The 20,949-nt window shown below is 38.9% G+C and overlaps 1 protein-coding gene across 12 annotated transcripts in view; it reads right to left on the reverse strand.

The window, feature by feature from the left end:
* The window catches only part of CRACD (capping protein inhibiting regulator of actin dynamics), a 139,610-nt gene that overhangs the window by 51,132 nt on the left and 67,529 nt on the right, over window positions 1-20,949 (reverse strand). For 10 of the 12 annotated variants that reach the window (XR_006217003.1, XM_042984484.1, XM_042984482.1 and 7 more), the window contains one exon: window positions 10,273-10,444. The exons of 1 other annotated variant lie outside the window; for it this stretch is intronic. Coding sequence is in view for 8 of the 11 variants with exons in the window: in XM_042984484.1 (XP_042840418.1) it covers window positions 10,273-10,444 (172 nt within the window). In the remaining 3 variants the exon portion in view is untranslated. Of the gene's footprint in view, window positions 1-10,272; window positions 10,445-20,949 lie in introns of those variants that run through there. One more of the 12 variants, XM_042984491.1, reaches the window with a different exon arrangement.

Below are 20,949 nucleotides of genomic sequence, written 5' to 3' on the forward strand. Positions count from 1 at the left end.
TCTCTCATGTCCTCTCTCCCTTCAAGCTGAACACCTCCCTCAATGCAGGGGCTCAACACCCTCAAGCAAATGTGTGCAGCTGCTTCTCCTTCCAAGCCAGCCTGCTCTAGCCTGCAGTGATGTCCTACTTCATAATTATCCCTTTCTGTTCCGCTCCAAATTTCTACCTCCTATTTTAGGGATTTAGGAGAGGAGAATAAGCCCTGAATCTCTCCTGCCTATACAAACTTATCACCTCAGCCAGGTAGGACTTCAACAATGCCACATTCACTACTTTAAAAAAATACATTTACTGAGATATAATTCACATACCCTAAAATTTCATTCATTCAAAGGGTACATTTCAATGATTTTTAGTATATTCAAAGAATTGGGCTACTATCATCACCACCTAAGTTTAGTTTTTATCATCCCAAAAAGAAACCATGCTCATTAACAGTCACCTGCCACCCTACCCCATGCCTGGCAACCACAAATCTTTCTGTCTCAATGAATTTGCCTATTTGAGACATTCATATAAATATAATCATACACTAGGTGGTATTTTCTAACTTCCTTCTTTCACTTAGCATAGTGTTTCCAAAGTTTATCCATGTCATACCATGTATCAGTATTTCAAATATTCCATTGCATGGATATATAACACATTGTATTTATCCATCCTTTTTTTTCAAAGTAGGCTCCACACCCAACATGGTACTTGAACTCACAACCCCAAGATCAAAAGTCACGTACTCTACTGACTAAGCCAGACAGGCACCCCTATCCATTCATTTTTTGATGGACTTTTGGACTGTTTCAACGTTTTGACTACTATGAATAATGCTGTTATGAACATTTGTGTACAGGTTTTTGTGCAGACATGTGTTTTCATTTCTCTTGGGTTATATACCTGGGATTGGAACTGCTGGGTCATATAGTAACTCTATGATTAACATTTTGATGAACCATTAAACTATGGCTATACCATTTTACATTACCATCAACTCTGTATTAGGGTCTAAATTTCTCTACGTTCTCACCAACACATGTTATTGTCTTTATTTATTTATTTATTTATTTATTTATTTATTTATTTATTTATTTTTTATAGCCTTCCTAATGGTTGTGAAGTTCTATGTTATTGTGGTTTTGATTTGCATTTCCCTGATAACTAATGATGTTAAGCAAGTATGTTTTCATAATGAACCTTGTAATATTTTCTTTGGAGACATGTCTATTCAAGTAATTTATCCATTAAAAATTTTTTTGGTCATCTTATTACTGAGTTATAAGAGTTCTTTACCTATTCTGAATATAACTCCCTTATCAGATGTATGGTTTGCAAATGTTTTCTTCCATTCTGTGAATTGTCTTTTCATTTTCTTCATGGTATTGTTTGTAATGCAAAAGTTAATTTTGATGAAGTCCAATTTACCAATTTTTTCTTTTGTCACCTGTGCTTTTGGCACCTAAGAAACTATTATCTAACCATGAAGGTATATTCCTTTGTTTTTATCTAAGAATTTGACAGTTTTTTAAAAATTTTTATTTATTTTTTTAATGTTTATTCATCTTTGAGAGAGACAGACAGAGCATGAGTGGGGCAGGAGCAGAGAGAGGGAGACACAGAATCCAAAGCAGGCTCCAGGCTCTGAGCTGTCAGTACAGAGCCCGATGTGGGGCTTGAACCCACGAACCGTGAGGTCATGACCTGAGCCGAAGTCGGAGGCTCAACCGACTGAGCCACCCAGGCGCCCCAAGAATTTTACAGTTTTAACTTTTACATTTAGGTCTGTAATCCATTTTGAATTGGCTTGTGAATGGTGTAAGAAGGGAGTCCAGGGTGACTGGGTGGCATCTGACTTCAGCTCAGGTCATGATCTTGCAATTAGTGGGTTCGAGCCCTGCATCGAGCTCTGTGCCCACAGCTTGGAGCCTGGAGCCTGCTTCAGATTCTGTGTCTCACTCTCTCTCTGCCCCTCCCCCACTCACTCTCTATCTCTCAAAAATGAATAAACATTTAAAAAAATTTAAAAAAAAAGAAAAGAGTCCAAATTCATTCTTTGGCATATTGTTATTCAACTGTCCCAGCACCATTTGTAGAAAAAGACTATTCTTTACCCATTGAATTGCTTGGCACACATAGTGACAATCAGTTGACTACAAATGTGAGGGTTTATATTTGTACTCTCATTTAAATTCCATTAATCTACATCTATCCTTATGCCAGTACCACACTATTTAGGTTACTGTAGCTTTGTAGTAAATTTTTTTTGAATTTTTAAATTTTATTTAAATCTAAGTTAACATATAGTGCAATAATGATTTCAGGAGTAGAATTTAGTGATTCATCATTTACATATAACACCCAGTGCTCATCCCAACAAGTGCCCTCCTTCATGCCCATCATCCATTTAGCCCATCCTCCACCCACCTCCCCTCCAGCAACCTCAGTTTGTTCTCTGTATTAAAGAGTCTCTTATGGTTTGTCTCCCTCTATGTTTTTATCTTATTTTTCCTTCCCTTCCCCTATGTTCATCTGTTGTGTTTCTTAAATTCCACATGAGTGAAATCATGTGATATTTGTCTTTCTCTGACTTATCCTGCTTATTAGCATAACGCACTCTAGTTCCATCCATGTTGTTGCAAGTGGCAAAGTTTCATTCTTTTCGATCGCCAAGTAATATTCCAGTGTGTATACACACACACGTACACACACACACACACACACACACACACACACACACACACACCATATCTTCTTTATCCGCTCATCAGTCGATGGATATTTGGGGTGCTTTATAGTAAGTTTTAAACTCGAGAAATGTGAGCCCTCCAAGACTATTTTGCTTATTCTGGATCCCTTGCATTCCCATATGAATTTTAGGACCTGCTTGTCAATTTCTGCAAAAAAAAGTCAGCTGGGAATTTGACAGGAATTGTACTGAATCTGTAGATCAATTCGGGGGCTATTGACATCTTAACAATATTAAGTTTTCCAACCAATGAATGGTGATACCTTTCCATCTATTTAGATCTTTTTAAATTCTTTCAATGGTATGTTATCCTTTTTTCAGTGTACAAGTCTTTTGTTTATTTTTTATTTTATTTTTAATGTTTATTTATTCTTGAGAGAAAGAGAGAGAGAATGAGGGAGGGTAGGGTAGGGGGGGGAGACAGAGGATCCAAAGCAGGCTCTGCACTGTCAGCACAGAGCCTGGTGCAGGGATAGAACTCACGAACCGTGAGATCATGACCTGAGCTGAAGTCAGACATTTGACCAAGTGAGCCACCCAGGTGTCCCTATTTATTTATTTATTTAATTTTATTTTATTTTTTAAGTTTATTTCCTTTATAGTAATCTCTACACCCAGTGTGGGGTTCAAACTCATAACCCTGAGATCAAGAGTTGCATGCTCTTCTGACTGAGCTAGCCAGGCACCCTTGTATTTCTTTTATTAAATTTATTCCTAAGTATTTTATTTCTTTTGATGCTATTGTAAATGGAATTGTTTTCCTAGTTTCAGATTGTTCATTGCCAGCATACTGAGATACAAAAACTTCAATCTTATATCCCGCAGCCTTGTTTAATTTTGTGGATTCCTTGGGCTTTTTTATATATAAGATCATGGCATCTGCAAATAGTTTTGCTTCTTCCTTTCCAAGATCAATACCTTTTATTTATTTTTCTTGCTTAATTGCCCTAGCTATAATTTATAGTACAGTATTAAAAGCATATCCTTGTCTTGTTCCTGATCTTAATGGGAAACACAACCATTCTTTCACCATTGAGAATGGTATGAGCTGTGATATTTTTGGAGATGTCCTTCCTCAAGTTAAAGAAGTTCCCTTTTAGTTCTAGTTTTAAGAGTTTTTATCATAGTGTGTTGGATTTTGTCAAATGTTTTTTCTGCATCTATTGAGATGATCATGTGGTCTTTGTCCTTAATTTTATTAATATGGTATATTATATTGATCGATTTTGTATGATTAACTAACCTTGCACTTTTGGGATAAATCCTGCTTGATTATGGTGTATTATCCTTTTTGTATGCTGTTGGATTCAGTATTTTGTTGTATTTTGTTGAGGATTTTTATTTCTATATTCATAAGGGAAATTGGTCTGTAGTTTTCTTTTTTGTGATGGTTATGCCGGCTGTGGTATTAGGGTAACACTGGCCACATACAGTGACTTGGAAAGTTCCCTCCTATTCTATTTGCCACATTCATTCTTGCATGTAAGTCTGCCCATGCCATTCCAGATCTGAAAGGTTTATGCCTTGCCCATCAGCCATTCTGTGTCCTGCCCATCATCTGGAGCCAGTCCAAGGCCTCCTCATGCCTGAACCCTTTTTTGACTGCTATAGTCCCAGAGTGAGCCCGCCCTCATGGAAGCTCCTTTGGTTCTCAATGTGCCTACAGCTGGCACTTACTATAAGGAGCTGTAGCTGAGATAATATAGTAAGTGCTGGGTGTGAGGTAGAAACTGGAAGCAGGACAAGTGGGGAGGAATCCTAGGAGCAGCAGAGCCTCAGTAAGGCAGCAAAGGCAGGAAGACACCTGAGCCTGGTGACCCAGGACTAGTAGAATTCAGGGCCATGTGACTCGCTCCCTGGTAAGGCTACAGCTTCTTCAGAGTTAGAATGGGTGGTTAAGAATGCCCTCTTTCCTGCTTAATTACTGGCTCAGCAACTTACCAGCAAGTCACTCTCCAGCCTTAGTTTTCTTCCCTTTGAAGTGGGGATAGTGTGAGGAACAAGACAAGAATGTCCATGCTCACCACTTTTATTCCACATAGTACTGAAAGTCCCAGCCAGAGCAATTAGGCAAGAAAAAGAAAGAAAAGGCATTCAAATTAGAAAAGAAGAAGTAAAACTGTCACTATTTGTGGACAGGACTTTATATATGGAAAACCCTAAAGATTGCACCAAAAAACTGTTAGAACAAATAAATGAATTCAGTAAAGTTGCAGGATACAAAATCAATACACCAAAATCTGTTGCATCTTTATATACTAACAATGAACTATCAAAAAGAGAATTAAGAAAACAATCCCATTTACAATTGCATTAAAAACATAGCCAGGAATAAGTTTAACCAAGGGGGTGAAAGACCTGTACACTGAAAATTGTAACATATTGATAAAAGAAACTGAAGAAGACACAAATGGAAAGATATTCTGTGCTCACTAATTGAAAGGACTGTTAAAATGTTGTTAAAATGTCTATGGGGCGCCTGGGTGGCGCAGTCGGTTAAGCGTCCGACTTCAGCCAGGTCACGATCTCGCGGTCCGTGAGTTCGAGCCCCGCGTCAGGCTCTGGGCTGATGGCTCGGAGCCTGGAGCCTGTTTCCAATTCTGTGTCTCCCTCTCTCTCTGCCCCTCCCCCGTTCATGCTCTGTCTCTCTCTGTCCCAAAAATAAATAAAAAACGTTGAAAAAAAAAATGTCTATACTACCCAAACCTACAGATTCAATGCAATGCTTATCAAAATTCCAACGGCATTTTTCACCGAAATAGAACAAACATTCCTAAAAGTTGTATGGAGCCACAAAAGAGACTGAAGAGCCAAAGCAATCCTGAGAAACAAGAACAAAATTGGAGGTAACACAAACCCTGATTTCAAACTACACTATAAAGCTACAGTAATCAAAACATGGAATGTTTTGGAATATATGGAACCAGCATAAAAAAGAGACATAGTGACCAATAGTACAGAATATAAAGCCCAGAAATAAACACCTACATAAATGGTCACTTAATTTATAACAAATGAGGCAAGAATATACAGTAGGGGAAGGACAGTTTCTTCAATAAATGGTGCAGGGAAAACTGGACAGCCATGTGCAATGGCTGAAATAAGACCACTATCTTACACCATGTACAAAAATAATTTAAAATGGATTCAACACTTGAGTGGAAGACCTGAAACCATAAAACTAGAAGAAAACATTGGCAATAAGCTCGCTGACATCAGTCTTGGTGATTATTTTTTAGATCTGACTCCAAAGGCAAGGGCAACAAAAGCAAAAATAAACAAGCAGGACTATATCAAACTAAAAAGCTTCTGCACAGCAAAGGAAACCATCAAAAATACGAAAAGCCATCCTCCTAATTGGGAGAAGATATTTGCAAATCATATATCTGAAAAAGGGTTAATATCCAAAATATATAAAGAATTCATACAACCCAATAACAAAAAACACTCTGATGAAAAAATGGGAAGAGGATCAGAACATTTTTCCAAAAAAGACATAAAGATGGCCATGAGGCACATTAAAAAATGCTCACCAACACTAATCAGGGAAATGCAAATGAAAACCACAATGAGGTATCACCTCACACATGTTACAATGGCCATCACCAAAAAGACAAGAAAAAACAAGTGTTGGCAGGGATTTAGAGGCAAGGGACCCTTGTGCACTGTTGGCCAAAATATAAATTGGTGTAGCCACTATGGAAAACAGTATGGAGGTTCCTGAAAAATTTAAAAATAGAACTACCATGTAACCTAGCAATTCCACTACTGGCATTTATCTGAAGAAAACAAAAACACTAATTTGAAAACATATATGCACCCCTTGTTCACTGCTACATTATTTACACAAGGCAAGATATGGAAACAACCTAAGTGTCCACCAATGGATGAATAAAGATGTTACACACACACACACACACACACACACACACACACACACACACACATGCTGGAATACCACTCAGTCATAAAAAAGAATGAAATCTTGCCATTTGTGATATATGGATAAACCTTGAGGACATTATGCTAAGTCAGACAGAGAAAGGCAAATACTGTATGATCCCACTTACAAGTGGAATCTAAAAACTAAAACAAGTGAACATGTAAAACAAAACTAATAAATACAGAAATAGACTGATGGTTGCCAGAGGGGAGGAGGTTGAACAGTTGGTGAAATGGGTGAAGGGGGTCAAGAGATACAAATTTCCAGTTATAAAATAAATCATGGCAATGTAATACACAGCATGGTGACTACAGTTAATAATACTATCATTTTTACTGTATATATTGTTCTATATATTGTATTGTATATATTATTTATATCATATATTTGATCTTAAAATCTTAAAAGTCTTTAAAGTTCTCATCACAAGAAAAAATTTTTTTATACCTTTGTATGGTGACAGATGGTAACCAGACTTATTTTGCAGTATATATAAATACTGAATCATTATGTTGTACATCTGAAACTAATATGATATATGTCAATTATATCTCAATTTTTGAAAATAAGAAATGGGGATAATAATGTCAACCTCGGAGTGTGTGAACATTATATGAGTTCAACTATGCAAAACCACATTGCATTAAGTTCAATAAGTGGTAGCTTTAATATATGCCATTGGATATTCTCTGTGAAAAAAAGGTTTGTGGTTAAAGGAGTCTTGGAAATGTTCCATAATACATCCCCCTTCTCAGAAATTCCCAGGGCACATTAGCATAGTAAAAGCTCTGAAAAGTCCTATGTAAAGGATCCTATTTGTTTTGGCCCAGAATTTCCCCAACCTATTTTTTTTTTCTTTTTTTGCCAAGCTGACCCTCTCCCCCTTTTTAAATTTAACACATTTTGGGAAACACAATTTTAGTTGCATTTAATTAATAAAGGAAGTCACATTAAATTGTTAAAAACTGAACTTGTTTTACTATTTTGCTTTCCCCACAGGCATGTATAATTTAAAAGCAGTAGCCTAGGAGAAATAAAGGCTTCTAACCTAGAGAAAGAACAGTATGCGTTAAAAGCCCAAAGGAAATGAGAAATTTCAGGCAGAAGGAGCAGATCAATAATGAGCTATTTTTGGCCATGGAGACATTTCTAGAATTACAGATTCTTAGAGTTTGACAGCATGTTAAAGTTCAACTCCTTTAAATTCCCACCCAGTGCAGAATTTCCCCTTCATCAGTCCAAACTCCTTCTGGCACATACCCAGCCTCCCCAGTTTTAGGCAGCCCTAGTATTTAGGAAATTCTCCCTCACACTGGGCTGAAATCTGCCTCCTTGGAACCTCCACCCAAGACCATGCTAACAGAATTTTGAGTTTTGTGTTTTAGTGAGAGCTGGAGATAGCAAATAAAATGCACAGAAATTCTGTGAATCGTTACACAATCTAAAGTAACATGATTATTGAGCAGTAAACTGAAAATAAAAAATTATAGGAAATATATTATACTTCCATTAAAAAAAAGAAGTGTTGGAAACAACATCTTTAATTTTCTCCATCTGTAAATAGGGCAAATATTCAGAAATTCAGCTATACTGTAAGCAATGAATGTAGTATTTACTTTGCGGGTGGAATTACTTTGCAACTGTCAATTTTTGAGAAGAAAAGGGGAATGTGTATTTTAAATAATTCCTGTTTTCTTGTCTTTTTAATTTAAAAAATAGTTAAAGAGACATTTTTAAAAATTCTTCATCCAAAGCTTATCTCTCCCGATTCCTTTATTATAAAGACAAGTGCTAAATAATTAAAATATAGTGTATGTCTCATAAATATAGGTTTATTAACAAAAACCAATAATAAGAACAGGTGGCATTACCTTTATTTTATAGAAGTGCAGGTGTCTGAATCAATATGAAATTCCAAGGCTTTGTATAACTTAAAATCTAAGGAAAACTCCAAGGGGTAGACGGAATAGAACTTAAATGGGGAGAGAACCACCAGGATCCAGGCTCTTCTAAGTGTCTAAAATCATTCAGTAAGAAATCAGGGACTTGGCAAAACCATAAAAAAGGACAGCCTGTGTTTTCACAGAACAGTCCTTCTAAAGGAGAACCTTCTAGACTCAACCTCATTTTGCATTAAACTACTAGTTGGTCACATTTTAGTATCTGTTACCACATTCTGATACTGTGAGGTAGAAACAGTTCACATTCCAATTTTCCACTGTAGAAACTGAAGTAAAATCAAAACATTTATACTGAACAATACTCAAGCATATCTTAGTACATAATGACATCCCAACCACTGGATGGGCTTAGTGCTACCTGTGTTCTCCTTCCAGTGAAATAATTTCCTATAGTTAAATTCGATAGTATTCTTACTAAAGATAATGGAAGACAAATAACAGGCCTGTTGAGGAAGAGAGTCAATATCAGTTAGGACCCAGTAATGCTGTCACCGAGCACTGCAAAGCTTAATGTGCCACTGCTTGCCTAAGGATTCTGCATGTAAGTTGTGCTCAACTGGAGTGTCTATTAGAATTTACTTACTGACATACATCACACAGGATGTTTTCGTTCTTGTCCTTGAATTACAGTAAAAATATCACAGATTACCTCATCTATTCCTTCCACATGTATTACGGCAAGTTGTGCCGTGCCAGGCATTCATAGGAAACAGTTTTTGAGCACCTAATACGAGGCTGAATAAAACCCGGTCCCTGACTTCATGGAACTGGCAGTCAAATGAGACAGACAAGCAAATCAATAATTTCCATAGAAAGTGACAAGTTCTTTGCTGGAGCCAGGTGCGTGATGCTAGGGGAATGCCAGCAAGGGCAAACAAATCAGATCAGGGAGTGGGAAAAGGCTTCTCAGAGGAGCTGACTTCTAAGCTGTCAGTAGCAGAGTTTAATCATCTCTGACTCTAACTTCAATTCCCAGCACTCAGGTGAGAAACTACTTCCTGACCCTGCTTTTCTGAGTTCTTGACACAGTCATGGCCAGATTTAGTACCTGTGCTCTAAGAAGCAAAGGGGGGTGAGGGCGGGGAAGAAGAAGGAGGGAGAGAAAGAGAAAGGGGAGGGGCAAGGAGAGGTGGGGGAAAGATGTAGAGAGAAACATAGAAAACAAAGAGCAGAAGCCAAAGCTCTATGACTTACAGACTCCCTAAGTCGCTAGAGATTGCCAGAGGTAGAAAGGGTGACCACTTTGTGCCTGAGCAGTCTATGTTCTCAACACGGATGTACAATCTAATCTGTAACCACCCTGTCTCTTCGTCTAGCAACAGGGCATGGGAATGCAGTCTCCTTCTATCCAGATTAACTTACTGAGCCAAACCAGCGGGGTGCTGCCTCTATCACCAGTGAAGGCAGCAAAATGAAGGCACAGATCCCTGTGCTTTCCCAGAAAATGAGGCCAGACTCGTTGCCAATTCCCCATGGTGACATCTCCACACAGAATGCACAAAGTACCCCAAGCCTTCCATCTTCCCAGAGATGCAACACATCTGTGACTCCACCCTTGCCTCCTTTGGGATCCCATTCCCCACCCTGGAACTCTGCTAAAATCTGGGGGAGAAAAAGTATGAATTATTACCTTAGATTGTCTTCCAGGGTCTCCTCATCTGAAGAGAAGGTCCCATTGCTGACACTCTGGGGAGAGTGACTCTTACTCCCTGCTGACGCCTCCTGGGACAACAAAGTGTCTTTCTTTTTCCTTTTACCAAACAACTTCTTAAAAGGCTGGAATTTACCTCCTTTCTTCTTGTCTGTGGATTACAAGATGAACACACACTGCAGTTTGACAGGGCTGCACTTCTGAGCCTGAGAGCAAATTACAACTGAGCTGCCTCTGGCCAAGGGAGAAGGGGCAAAGGGGCAAAGGGCAGCCATCAGAGTGAATGAGCGACCAAGCCCTGTGCCAGGAATGACACGGCCAGCCCCAGTCCGGGCACAGTCAGGCAGAGGCAAGCCAAGGGCACAGTAAGTCTCCTGTCACCGGGCTCCCAAGAAGCACCTGGGATGACACAGAGGGGTTCCAAGGCTCACAGTGGCCTCAGAGCACCCCTTTGCACATGCCACACAACAGTGGTGCCTGCTCTCTTTAATAGGCAGATGGCCAGGGGCTCCTGGGAGGCTCAGTGGGTTAAGCATCTAACTCTTGATCAGGTGGTGATCTCATGGCCATGAGATCAAGCTCCAAGTCAAGCTCTACACTGAGCAAGGAGCCTGCTTGGGATTCTCTCTCTCTCTCTCTCTCTCTCTCTCTCTCTCTCTCTCTCTCCCTCTCTCTGCCCCTCCCCACTCGTTCTAAAAATTAAAAAAAAAAAAATTAAAAACAAAAAACAAGCAGGTGGCCAGTGCCCTTCTCCACAGAAGCAGCTGAGAACACATGTTAAGTCAGACGGATGCTCAAAAAATTTCATACACCTTTATATATATAACTTTCTATTTATGTGTGTGTATCTACACACACACACACACACACACACACACACACACACACATTCTCCACTGAGAATCACCCTGTTTTAGCCTTTGTTAGAGACAGAAAATAACTGCTAACTCTTGGCATCAGCTTTGCCCCAATTCCCTCCATCCCTATATATTTCCAATTTATTTCTCCCGTCTCCTCTCAGAATCTACTATGAAGAGCCCCAAAGGAGTTGCTATGAACATCTTTCCATATATTACTTCATTCAGTCAGGACCCAGGCTCAGTGCCAGCATTACTGACAGATATTTTAGGTAATACCTTTCAAGTTCTGCTCCTTCAATTACAAATTCATCCATTATCACTCCACTCCCACCTCAGGAAAAAAAGTGTGTATCACCCATACCAGAAGAAGCATCTTCTCAGATCCTTCCTTTTCTTTAAGAAGCTTAAAGAGCCACTTACTCAGGGTCAGACAATCTTTTTTTAAGTTACTTAACCCTTTTTATACATCACTGCTTTAAGAACTTTCTAAATATTAATTCAGCTAATCCTCACAATGACACTATGAGGTAGATATTATTAACATCCCCATTTTACAGGTGAGGAGTCTGAGGCACAGAGAGATGAAATAACTTGTCAACATCATGGGAAATATATCTTAAGTTGGAGTCAGGAGCTCTGAGGGAAAAGAAAATACAAAAGCTCACAATGTGTATTAAGAAATACCTGCACAAAACACACAGGTATGAGTCCCCATCTGAATATTAGAGCCCCCAGACCTCTTCGGGCCATAGTCTACAGAGAAATCTGGGCAAAAAACGAGGTTAAAGATGTGCAAGGTAAGGTAACCATCTCATTTCCTCTGGTGATCTTCAGTTCTGATCTTTCTGAAAGTCTGAAGTGAGGAAAAAGTGGCTTAAACCACTTTGCCTTAAGCTGTAAGACACTGAGATAGAATAGTTACCAATCACAAAAGGACAACAGTCTGGGATCCTTAATATAGGTGCAAATGCCTTCAAACTTCAGTAGTCCCTGAAATAACAATATCACGTTTAAAAGGAAAGGAGACTTGTTATATCAGATGACTCCCTACATAAGGCTTTGCGGTAAGCATATAGTCCTCAAAAAGGAATTTAGTTTTTTTCACTGTGTATTATTTAAAAGACAAGAAAGTGTGTATAATTGAGATCATAACGCTTAAAAATGGTAAAAACAAACAGAACAAACTGGAGGGTTTGATTTCAGAATGTTTGTATGTTTTCAGTGGTTATCAATTCAGGAGTATGAGCCAGAGATTTTCATGACACCTGCTTCTGGCTCCCATCAATGGATAATTTTAAAACATTATAGGGGAGCCTGGGTGGCTCAGTCAGTTGAGCGTTCGACTTCGGCTCAGGTCATGATCTCGTGGTTTGTGGGTTTGAGTCCCGTGTCCAGCTCAGTGCTGACAGCTCAGAGCCTGAAGCCTGCTTCAGATTCTGTCTCCCTCTCTTTCTCCCCCTCCCCTGCTTGAACTCTGTCTCTATCTCTCAAAAATGAATAAACGTTAAAAAAAAATTTTAAACATTATAATCAGTAGCAATTTTTGAAGACCACCAAAGAACATCAAGCAAATGTTAAAAGAGATGACCTTATATGAGTCAATTAAGAAATGTAAATTTAAAAAATTCTGAAAGATGCTACAGGTATCATTATATAACTGGACTGATAAAATAAATGAATGTTTTCTCTACGACTGTCCAAAGCTCAAAATATGTAAATGACACCTAATTTCTAGATTTGGCAGCATTATTATAAACGGTCAAGTAGTAATTTGTGCTACATTCCACTTATTTCTGAGATGAAACTCTTCCTTTTTCCTTGTATACTGACTGCCTTTTTCCCACTACAGAAATATCTAACCCCTAGTTCTCTAATCAGAAATATGCTAGGGGTGCCTGGCTAGCACCCCCAGGGGTGGCTTAGTCAGTTAAGCTTCCAACTCTTGATTTCAGCTTAGGTCATGATCTCTCCCAGCACTGGGCTCTGCACTGGGTGTGTAGCCTGCTTAAGATTCTCTCTCTCCCTTTCCCTCTGCTCCTCCCCTGCTCACGTTCTCTCTCTCTCTCTCAAAAAAGAAAGAAAGAAAGAAAGAAAGAAAGAAAGAAAGAAAGAAAGAAAGAAAGAAAGAAAGAAAGAAAGAAAGAAAGAAAAAATATTCTAAAACACCATAGCAAATTCTAAAAGTATCAGTTATTACACCATTACCCCCAGTCTGGACCCACAAATCTAGCTTTTAAACTAAATAGAGAACATCAGGTTATGTCAGAATTTATGGACAGGGGAAAAAAATCATCACTTGCTCTAAAGTCAAGGTAGGTTTGTGGTGTTTAGCTGAGCTGGAACCAAATTAACCACAATGGAAGACAAATTAAATTACAGTTTCTTAGAATAACAACAGGTTAGTTGTGTATTTAACTAATGGGTGTATTTAACTAACTAGTTGTGTATTTAATTAATTGCTCTATACCAGCCAAAAAGGATTATATGGTCCTTTGTATTGCTTCATGCCCGAATGGTGGCAGCCACCATATAAAATTGGTCTGCACTGGTCATATTGTTGGGGAAGATAGGAAGTGAAATGAATCTGGAAGGAGCTGAATACAAAGTCAAGGACAGGACAAAGAAAGCCTTGGGGAGGACACCAGGATACGGAAACCTTAGCTGGGAGAACCTGGTGGACTTCTTGCAAGCACAGAATGGCCTCCTTTAGGCGATCTGTCTGTAGAGCTGGCCCCATTTGAGGACTGCTTGTGAACCAGGCACTCTGGCACTCTGGCACTCTGTACTGCACATTATATGGGCATTCACTTGGCATGAGTACACACATATTATCCTGAAAGATGTGTCAAAGTCCAAATGTCAATGCACTTCTCAAGAGTTACTCAGGAAAAGCTGTTTTGGCAATGCCTTAGTTATTATCACGAAGGTAAGAGAACAGTAAAACCTACTTGAACTATCCATCCAACAACCAGTCCTTCTTCCAACAGGAAAAAGAGACCATAAGTCCTAAGAACACCAATCTCTCTTTGGAAGAGGAATCAGAACACAGAAGCTCACAAGTATGCTCCAAAGTCTTAGTGTTTGGTCACATCTCAGTTATAAAAAATAAATTGCCTCCTCATTTCCAAACTACATCTCCTGTCATAAATATCTTTACATCTGAAATAAAATTTAAATATTTGTTTTTATGGTTATTTTACTATTGATTGGGGCAATTAATTTTCCAGAATTAATTTTATGAAAAGATTCAGGAATGACATTTAGATCCACCCTCTATTCAGATAGCAAACCATAACTAAGCAACATTAATAGGAAATGAAGTTTTATAAATCAGAGAGGCAGTTAGACTTACTTGGTTCCCCACCTGACTCTCAAAGTCTGGTATAAGATCTCTCACATGAATAAAGCAAGTAGCTAAATTTTATGAAACATTTGCAATTCTATTGCACAACAACCATTATGAAAACCTGAGCATATGTCTATAAATACCCACTAAATAAACTATTTTATGATCAGTTTATGATTTGGGGGTTGCACTGTCTCCACAGACTCAACTGGATTAAGTGTGTGGTCATTACCAGCAGCTATTTTCTTCACAGATAACACCAACTCTTCCTGTGACTATTTTTGTACCGATGGGGGTCTAAAAGATCAAAGCAATTTTAACGATGTAGCAAAACAGAACACTTCTGCAATGCTAATGTGAAGTATTCCAAAATACAACTGCCATACTTTAGAAGTATATATAGTTCAGCAAAGTATTCTCCAACATTAGCATATTTAAGACAGCATTTTAGAATTTTATAACATAAATTTACTTTTGTTGGGGGGTTAGGACAGTGGGAGAAGAATGGAAAGAGAAGGAAGAAATGTTCTTCCCACTAAACTTGTTTTATTACTGGTTACAGCTCTAGTTAGGGGTTAAATGTGTGGGCCCCAGAGACAAGAGTATTTGGCTCGAATCCTGACCCCATTTCTTACTAGCTATGAAACATCTGCTTACCAGCCTCTCTGGAAATTTACCATTTTAAGTTCTAAGACTGAATTTATAGTAGAAAAGGCAGTGGGTGCCATATTTTCTTAATATTTCTGCAATTTTCTGTTGCAATTTTTCACATGAAAGAACCTATATATGCATATAGACTGCTTCAGGAATGACAGTAATTTTCATTCTTTAAGTACTGAACTGAATTAATTTATTTTCATCATCTAATAATTACTTTAGGGATTTTTTTCATTTAAAAGAGTGCACATTATCCATTATTTCATAGATATAATTACATGCCATTTGATGGCTGCAGCATCATAATTGCTAGTTTATATAGAAGCTTCTAAAAATTAAAAATCCCTGGGCAAGTCAAGCAAATCTGATTCATTTTCCATTTGTCATAAGGATGCAAATCTTATATTTTCATTTCTAAACCTAAAATAATGAAAGCATACAATTTATCTGCATTGGATTTATATGATACACTTCCCGAGGAGAAAAAGAATTAAAAAAAATTTTTTTAGAGGGAGAGAGTGCACAAACAGGGGAGAGGGGCACAGGGAGAGAGAGACAGAATCTCAAGTAGGCACCACGCTGAGCATGGGGGCTCAATTCTACAACCCTGGAATCATGACCTGAGCCGAAATCAAGAGTTGGGACACTCAACAGACTGAGCCACTCAGGCACCCCCAGAATTTTTTTTTATCATACTCCATTTTAAGCATCATAAATGTCTTGGTCTGGGGTTTCTCAGAATGTGCTCTATGGTTGGTGCCAGCTTCTTGTTCAAAGACCACTACATTTGAGAATGCAGGTAAAATAAAGTTAAATATGTTTCTTTACTGTGAAGCTTTTCAGAGTCTTTAATATGCTGATATCATTATTGCTTTCCAAAAGAGCAGAGAATATGCAGTGCTTCCCAAAGCTGACTTTCTGGTCTCTGTCATGACAAGTGCTCCTCTGAACATACCCTGGGAATCACTTGTCTTCATTATTTCTTTCAAAAATATTTTAATTTACTTTTACGTAATCTCTACATGTGGGAGCTTGAACTTACAACCCGAGATCAAGAGTCACATGCTCTACTGACTGAGCCAGCCAGGTGCCCCTCTTTCAAAAATCTTTTATTTTCTTTAGGTACCATATATTTGATACACAAACCTCCCCTACACTCCAGAGTACACTGCTCAGTAAACTCAAGTGAGTTGACTGAAACATTCTGGTTAAATAAACCTAATGTTTTAGGTAAAGTTCTGATTTCAAGCATGTAGGCAAATAGTGTACATTAGGACACAGTACGCAGCAACTGTCTGAATCCTATAATTTTACTAATTTAAGGGGAATTTCACAAAATTTTTCTTAGCTCTGGAACATGAGGATGCTTTTGAGAAGAAACTATTCTGTTAAAAAAGATGACCAGAAGTACAGTGATACACAAGCACTTGGTGGCTATCACATTTTTACCAGATCCAGTAATTCCAACACATTTCAACTAAGACTAAGGAGTCGGTGGCATGTCAGGCAGGAGTGCTCTCCAGTGCCACATCATGAGAAGACTGAGGACTGAGATTCTACTTCCAGAGAGGAGGGAAGGTTATCATGCTGGCTGTCAAGTCAGGAGGGAAGAAGGAAGAGTTGTCTCCTTTTCTGGGGAAACACAGAGAGAGGCAGACATTTGCTGTTATGCCGATTCAGAACATGAAGAGACAGGATCAATAATACTTTTAGAAGAGGGCAGGGGTGCCTGGAACAAAGGTGAGAGGCCCAGGGATGGTAGTGACTGTGGCTTTTTCAAGTCAGGGGTCACAGGCAGAGAAGGCAGTGACCAGGAAGTATCAGGTCCTGGACACTTAGGTGGATGGGCTATGGCATATGTTGTGGAACTCTGAGCCAGGACTAAAGTTTGGAATTTTTGTTTCCTCAGCAAGAAATGTCATCTTCTTCCTTCTCAACATGATGAAATTCTATTCATCCTTCAAGACCTACATCCTTGAAGCTTTTCCCAAGTCACCAAGCCCAGTGATAATTGACCACAGCTTCCTCTGGCTTCTGTGTGCTTTCCTCATACATCTTTTGAGCCATACCATATATTACAAGCTGAACTGTGTCCCCTCAAAATTCATATGTTAAAGTCCTAAACCCCAAGTGCCCCAGAATATGTATTTGGAGACAGAGTCTTTTTTTAAAATGTTTATTTTTGAGAGAAAGAGAGAGAGAGAGAGAGAGAGAGAGAGAGAGAGAACACAAGCAGGGGAGGAGTAGTGAAAGAAGAATACACAGAATCTAAAGCAGGCTCCAGGCTCCAACTTGTCAGCACAGAGCCTGATGCAGGGCTCGAACTCACAAACTGTGAGATCATGACCTGAGCCAAAGTCAGATACTTAACTAACTGAGCCACCCAGATGCCCCAGAGACAGAGTACCTTTAAAGAGGTAATTAAGGTAAAAAGAGGTCCTTAGGTGGGCTCTAATCCAATATGACTGGGGTCCTTATAAAGAGAGATCAGGACACAGAAACACATAGAGGGAAGGCCATGTGAGGACACAAGGTGAAGACGGCCATTTACAAGCCAAGGAAAGAAGCCTAAACAAACAGCAATGACACCTTGATCTTAGACTGCTAGCCCCCAGAATCAAGAAAATAAACTGTAGTTTAAGTCACCCATTCTGTAGCACTTGGCTATGCAGCCCTAGCAAACACCACGTTGTATGATATTAAAGTAGTCACTGGGGATCTTCTGTGACTCTGCTTTCACGCCTTCACACATGGACTTCTTCTATCTGGAACACCTTTCTGCCTTTGCCTAGAGAACTCCTAACTGTTCCTTCAAACACATTCCAGGCGTTATGTTCCCCGGAAAGACGTCCTTGAACACTCCAGCCAGAAAGAAGTCCTCTGTTCTCCATTTGTGCATGTACAGACATCTACTCTAACAACACAGCATGCTTTAGCTCTTAGACTGCAAGTTCCCTGGGTATGGGGAACTACACCTTGTTTATTCTTCATCTATAGCACCCATCGTCATGCCTGACACAAAGCACTCAATAATACACTCTACTGTTCCCTATCCCCTTAGGGGCAGATGTGTTTTAGAAATCAGAATTTTTCAGGGGCGCCTGGGTGGCTTGGTCGGTTAAGCGTCTGACTTCGGCTCAGGTCATGATCTCACGGTCCGTGAGTTCAAGCCCCGCGTCGGGCTCTGTGCTGACTGCTCAGAGCCTGGAGCCTGTTTCAGATTCTGTGTCTCCCTCTCTCTCTGCCCCTCCCCTGTTCATGCTCTGTCTCTCTCTGTCTCAAAAATAAATAAAAATGTTAAAAAAAATTAAAAAAAAAAGACATCAGAATTTTTCAGATTGTATAAAGGTACATTTAGACCCCAGTGGGGTCTGTGACAGCATTTTATAACCAAATGCAGTATTTCTGGAAAACATCTATAGTCACCTTGTTTTGTTAATAAACAAATCTATGCCAAACTTCCAAAGAACTTTTGAGATTTTGAGAATACAGATAAAGGATGGTGATCTCTTTATGTAGTACAGTCAGTCCTGTAATCACACTTTTTTGGCAATGCATATGTGTTCCAGTGACTGATCTATGCTATCTCCTCACCCAGAAACACTAGGTGAATAGAGAATATCGTGCCCAGTTGAAGTGAGGTGTGTAGCAAAATGCATATTCACATACACCTCAAATATCTACCAGTTACCCCAGATCGCTACCAGTGTTGGGAGATACACTCATACACATGTGGTATTTCAGCTTTCTGTCCAGTTTTGTATAACCTCCCTTCCTCTACCTCACAATAGCTCACAAGCTGCAGTCCTTCCAATGCACCAGTCCACAGGCAAACTTCAGGTCTTTCCCAAGGTAAAGTGCCATATTTATTGTGGTGTTTATATATTTCATTACCATTAACACGTACAACATTTTATTATTTTTATTAGGTTCCTATTCTTTTAAAATATGTCACTGATAAATCTTTTTTGTATTGTGTTAATATCCCATTTTTCCCATTAGACTTGGTTTTGGTTTTATGATTTTGAATAGCATGTTGATTTTCTGCAATGTATTTGGCACATTACAGCACACTGACTGTAAATACTAAAACAAAACTTACTGAACTATTTCTGTACTTAATCCAGGTCTAGGCAAGGATCTATCAGTTAAAATGACAATGACTGTGCAGGTTACTGGGACCTGCTATTTCTCAAAACTACATCATTTTTAATTTTTCTGTTTTTCCCATTGGTCTATCTCAGAACTCCCTTTTACACATCTTACAACAATTCACAAGCAAAACCAAATAATATTTAGAAATAGTAACAGAGGCAGATATGATTTCTAATGTGAAGTTTTGGTGTCTGGCCACATTTCTCCCACATGCTAGAAGATGTGTGGGTGCTGGTTCTTTTCACTGCCAAATGTTTCCACTTGAGTTTCAGAAGGTATTTTGAGTAAAAAAATCAGACTGACTTTGAGTAGAAAATATTGGCAGGGGGAGCTTCCTGCTAGATTACCCTGCATATTTAGTGCAGTAGGACAAAAGCTTTTTAGGGACATCTGAGGCTATCTTGATCAGGGTTTAAGCAGTGAAACAGAACCAGTAGGAGATAGAGGCAGAAGTACACATGCACACGCGTGCACACGTGTGTGCGTAAGAGATACTAAAGGATTAACTGCAAGAAATTGGCTTCCACCAGGTGGTGGCTGGCTAAGTCAGTCTGAAATCCACAGGACAGGTCCTCAGGAAGGGCAGACTGGAGCTCATGAGCACAGACTGAAGCTGCTTTTCACAGATGGAATTTCTTCTCTCACGGAAACCCCAGCCCTATTTTTAAGGCCTTACAATTTATTGATTCAGGCCCACATAGATTATCTTGAATAATTTCCCTTACTTAAAGTCAATGAATTATGGACTTTCATTACATCTACAAAATACCATCAGAGCAACAGTTCAATTAAACATTATTTATGTTTGATTAAATAACTGGGGACTACAGCCTAGTCAAGCTGACACATCAAAATGATCATCAGACTCCATCCTTTGTCAACCTGGCACTCATATACATCTCCTTAAGCCATACTTAATCTCCAAATAAAGTCAATAACAAAGTCATACTTCCACTAACATGATACAAATAACCCACATACATTAGAAAACATACTGACCCATTCCCTAGAAGAGGATGCAAAGTCCTTGAGTAATATGCACACTTCTATAACTTACATACTGAAGTATAACCTTATTATTAATATATCTTACATTATGGAGAGGAGAGGGAAGAAAACAAACATATTTGGTTAATACATATATACAACCATATTCATTAAAAAGTAAGGAAGAAATACCCATAACTATGAGTCCTTGCTTTAGCAACTGGTCATGTGGTCATAGCTTTCTTTATATGTATATTTACATGAATATGTGTACGTAGCCTTTATATGTATACGTAATCTCTGTAGCTATCTTATTCCACTAGGCATTCCACATTCCTTTCATCCTTGACAAGGACCTCAGCTGGCTGTGGTTCTTTGCCTGGTGAGGTGACATAAACCTACATACCTGAAGAACCCAAGCCATTAGCTGTCCTGAACTGGGTTGCTGTAGTTTCCTATTACTCCACAGAACCTGGGAGCACTAGGAGATGCCATTAAAGATCTCCTATATTCCACACATGCTCTTCCTTACCTCTATTGATAGTAGCAGCCCAATTTTCCCTTGGTAGTCAGGCTCAATCACTCTGGCCAGTACAGTTATCCCTTTCTCTACTTGTTTACTGACAGACATGAGGAGCTCCAAAGGCTGGG

This window comes from Panthera tigris, chromosome B1 (genome assembly GCF_018350195.1).
Source record: "Panthera tigris isolate Pti1 chromosome B1, P.tigris_Pti1_mat1.1, whole genome shotgun sequence".
NCBI classification, from domain to species: domain Eukaryota; kingdom Metazoa; phylum Chordata; class Mammalia; order Carnivora; family Felidae; genus Panthera; species Panthera tigris.